General features: G+C 43.6%; 2 protein-coding genes across 2 annotated transcripts in view; both read left to right on the top strand.

Moving 5' to 3' along the window:
• Positions 1-4,227, top strand: part of LOC109960064 (receptor-type tyrosine-protein phosphatase gamma-like) — an 807,477-nt gene that overhangs the window by 177,746 nt on the left and 625,504 nt on the right. The window lies entirely within an intron of this gene.
• LOC109960053 (dimethyladenosine transferase 2, mitochondrial-like) lies at positions 606-3,465 on the top strand. The gene is made up of 6 exons (XM_020599890.1): positions 606-1,000; positions 1,703-1,886; positions 2,142-2,233; positions 2,386-2,539; positions 2,942-3,090; positions 3,334-3,465. Exons 1-6 carry the CDS (start codon positions 713-715, stop codon positions 3,448-3,450), a joined length of 984 nt encoding a protein of 327 aa, XP_020455546.1. The 5' UTR covers positions 606-712; the 3' UTR covers positions 3,451-3,465.

Raw genomic sequence — 4,227 nt, 5'->3', positions numbered from 1 at the left:
GGGGAATCCAGGTTGATGAGCTGATCATTCACCGCCCCTGTGTGCTTCACTGGCCGGCTGATTGTATGTTCTCTAGCCGCTCCATTCAGCCACCTTAAACCTGGTCAGGTAAAAAAAAAAACGAGTCCCTCTACATGAACATTCCTGGACATGCATTAACTTCAGGCCTTGTATTTTTCTCCACATTCTCTGGTCACAGTGCAGGCAGCAAGAGGTAAAATATATCCACAAAACCATGTGCAGTTGAAAAATACGGCTTTTAGAATCCCACCAGTGGATGTCAGGCAAGCATGAACACACACAGCCTGGAGAATATGGCCATTCAAGGAACTCCATAAACTATAGCATTAAACTTTTCATAGTTGGAAAGAAAGTCTCATGGAGAGTTCATGAGAGTTGTAGAAACAGAGTTGCTTCTGTATTGAAGTACAGCAACATAAGTACATGTTGTTGTTTTTTTTTAGCTTTCAGTGATGTTTAAGATAAGTCATTGTAACATAGTAGATACTGTATGTCAGAAAACACAGAAAAGCAGTCATGGACTCCTTAAGAAACATACTGCATGTTTAAATGTGAGTTAGTGCCACTGAAATGATTTATTAATTTTGAAATCCCTTGTCCTCTTTTCTCACTGTTCCTTCTAGGCAGTGACCTCTTGAAGAGGTCACTAAACCCCTCACATCTTTCTCTATACTAGATCCAGTGATCCACCATGCCCAGGCAGATCTGTAGAGTGGTGGAGCTGGTGGTGCGCTCTGCTTGCTGCCAGGCCATCAGACGTAGAACCTGTTTGCACAAGGCAGTATTGGTCCCTATGGCTCCGTCTGGCCTCTGTGCTACTGGGACTTCTATTCTTTATAGAAGGGCTTACAGCCTGGACTCCCCCTCTTCAGGTCCTGGTTGGCCCATGCTTGGTTCAAGTTCACAGCAGCCCCATACAGATAGGACATCCCACTCGTCTGCACGCACACACACAAACCTGTCTGCTGTGGCTGTACAGGTAGGGAGTTATCCGTATTCTAGACACTAGTCTTCCACTGCATCTTGGTGTATATGTGGAGTGTATGAAATGCGTGTCTGCTGTGGATTAACTGGTGTCTGTGCTTCTTTGTGTACTTATCAGTGTGGTGTAAGCTTATGGAAAAGTCCCAGCTTTTAAGGAATTATGTAACTGCCATTGTTGTGGTATTTACATGATGTGTGTTTTTTCCCACACATGGTCCATGGCTCTGCAGGTGTTCACTCATTTTAAATCATTTGTGTTGCAGTGACAAAAGGGCAAGCGAAGCAACACTTTTCTTCCTACAGCAAAGGATCAACAAAGGCTTTCAGACTAGCTGGGAAAACCTCCAGCATGTCTTGTTACCACCATGGTCTTGCTTTGTCAACTTCCACAACACACAGACCTACTCCAATCTTGCACTAGGCTCAAATGATTTGCCCCAGCTGACTGTGGTTAGCCTGCAGTGTTTCAGTTTGCTGCTGCAGTGCTCCAGTTTTGCCTCAGGGACCATTAACATTTTAATATATGTGGTTTTATCTTAATATACTGTGGTTTTTTTTTTTCTTGCTGCTTGAACCTTTTTATTTGATGAGAAAATGTGTGTATTGATAGTAATATTGAGTTTGTGGTTATCAATTTGCTGTCAGGCTTGTTTCACATATGTTGTTGATTGTTTGCACACTCTTCATCTTTCTCCAGGGCCAGTGTCGGCCTCTGTGCCGGTATGACTTCTTGGACCTTGGAGATGTAGAGGAGAATGTTCACCGTGCTCAGGCCTGCAAAACAATGAGACACTTCATTGTGGACCCAGAACTGGCAAAAGTAGTAGCACAGCACCTAGGACCCGAGGATGCTAAAACTGTTATCTTTGAATGTAACCCAGGTATGTCTTTGTAGAATATTTAAGTCGGGGTGAAACACAAAAGGTAGACTGGATATTGATGTGTTCGTTTGGTGTGTAACAGTCATTAAATTTGGCACAAACATGAACAAAGTAAACTATTCTGTTTTTGACTCGGGTGCCAAAGTGAAAGATATGTGTACATGTTTGGATGATTTCTATGTTTGTGGACTCTATTAGTTTTGTCAGTGAAACAACAGTAAATTGACCAGCTGTGTTTTTGTCTGCCTCTCTTAGGTCCTGGGGTGTTGACTAGGACACTGCTTAATGCTGGCGCTCAGAGAGTTGTGGCTCTTGAAGGGGACAGGCCCTTCCTTAACGATCTACAGGTAAAACAAACACCTCTTAGAATCATATGACTTTTTGTATCCATATGTGGTCCTTATCCCGAGTTTCAACCGAACTCATTTTAAATATGAGACATTATTTCTTCAGTTTTCTTTTTTGCCTTGACATTGCAAATTATTTTTTCATGTTGTAGGAGTTGGAAGGTCGTCTTGATGGTCAGTTGGAAGTGGTCCACTGCGATTACTTTAAACTAGACCCTATTGGCAGTGGAATTGTAAGACCCCCAGTCATGTCTGCTGACAAACTGTTCACTGATCTGGGAATATCAGAATCTAGCTGGACTGATGGTGAGAGAAAAATATGCACACAAACAGTGCAGCGACCTGTGTTGTAAAATCTCTTTCTCATACATAAATGGATACAAAGGGGATTCCTTTAGTTCAGCCTCTCTGGCTGCAAACACACCCCACCTCTTTCATACAGTAAACATTATTCTAATGCTTGGAAGTGAAATGAATCCTTCCTTTGAGCATAAAGGCTTAATACACTTGATTATTGCTCACAGGTTTCAAGGGTTTAAATGAAAATTTTAAGAATCAAGAATGGTTTAAAAAAAAAAAAGTAAAATCATATTTAATTAGTGCGAGGGTTTGCCATGTAGCTTTTATGTAGTAACCCACTTAACTGATTGGACACTGCCATGTACAGTGCACAGTCAATCTAAAGTGTGTGTGTGTGTGTGTATCTAGACATCCCAGTGAAGGTGGTGGGTATCATGCCCCAGCGTAATGAGCGCGGCACGCTGCTGAAGATGATTTACGCTTTGTTTCAACGGCTAAGTGTCTACAGATATGGAAGGATAGAGCTCAACCTCTTCATAAGCGAGAAGGAGTACCTGGTAAAAGAATGTTCAGTCTCTGTCAGTCAAGTATAACATGGTGTGTCTTTGTCTGCATGAGGATGAAGTTGGCTATATTCATCTCCCCAGATCTGAGCCAGTTCACATGCTGCACTTGTTAGTATTACCAACACAATTTAGTGATTAGGCCTGAAGATTGCCATGTCCATGCTGACAGTCACAAGTCAAGGGAGACATAATCTGACTGTGTGTTTCTTTGATCCCTGTGGATTTCTCCTTCAGAAACTGGTGGCACGTCCGGGTCAAATGATGAACTACAGAGCCTTCGGTGTCCTCTGGCAGATGGCCTGTGATATCGAACTCCTGCACAAGGTAGCGTACGGGGAAGGATGCCAATAACATTTTGATTATGCAACTGTTATATAAAGATGATGGTGCATGTTTAGCTCAACTTAGCATTGTGATGTTTTCACCACAGTGGAGAATACATTTAAGCATTAAAAATGACAAATTGCATCCCGTAATGATCAATACGAAAAAATGATGAGAGGCGTTGCTCACTAAATAAGAGAAAAAAGAGAGTGTAAGAACAAGCAGCAGGTATAGTACAGATTGTTTCTGGTAGTCACTCTGGGGACCTGAACAGCTGAGTGCGCCGCAGGCCCAGGGAGTAATCCAGGGAGAAGGAGACTGGTGCCGGAGATCTCGGGTTGGTGTGTGGGTCCCCTGATGAGGCAGCGCTGGTAGCTGAGCGGTGCGATGTAGGATGGTGGAGGCGTTGCTCACTGAACAGCTGAGTGCGCCGCAGGCCCAGGGAGTAACCCAGGGAGAAGGAGACTGGTGCCAGAGATCTCGGGTTGGTGTGTGTGGGTCCCCTGATGAAGCAGCGCTGGTAGCTGAGCGGTGCGATGTAGGATGGTGGTCGCTGTTCCAGGATAGCCTAGGAGCTCTGAGAGTTGGAGCAATTCACAAAAAGCAGTCCAAAAAACAAAAACCCCTTTACACGTGTGAAGGGCACGAAAACCGATACCACAGACTAATGCGCAATAATAGTTCACAATGTTGTCGAAGGAGCGTAACTCAAACAATGATCCATAAACTTTGGCATGAACATGGAAGTGGTTACCACCAGAATAATACATAATAATCTGGCGACGAGGACGCACCAACGCTGAC

The sequence above is a fragment of the Monopterus albus genome, unplaced genomic scaffold (assembly GCF_001952655.1).
Source record: "Monopterus albus unplaced genomic scaffold, M_albus_1.0 scaffold43.1, whole genome shotgun sequence".
NCBI lineage: Eukaryota > Metazoa > Chordata > Actinopteri > Synbranchiformes > Synbranchidae > Monopterus > Monopterus albus.
Note: the sequence above shows the minus strand (reverse complement) of the source record. Positions and strands in the feature narration are given on the sequence as shown.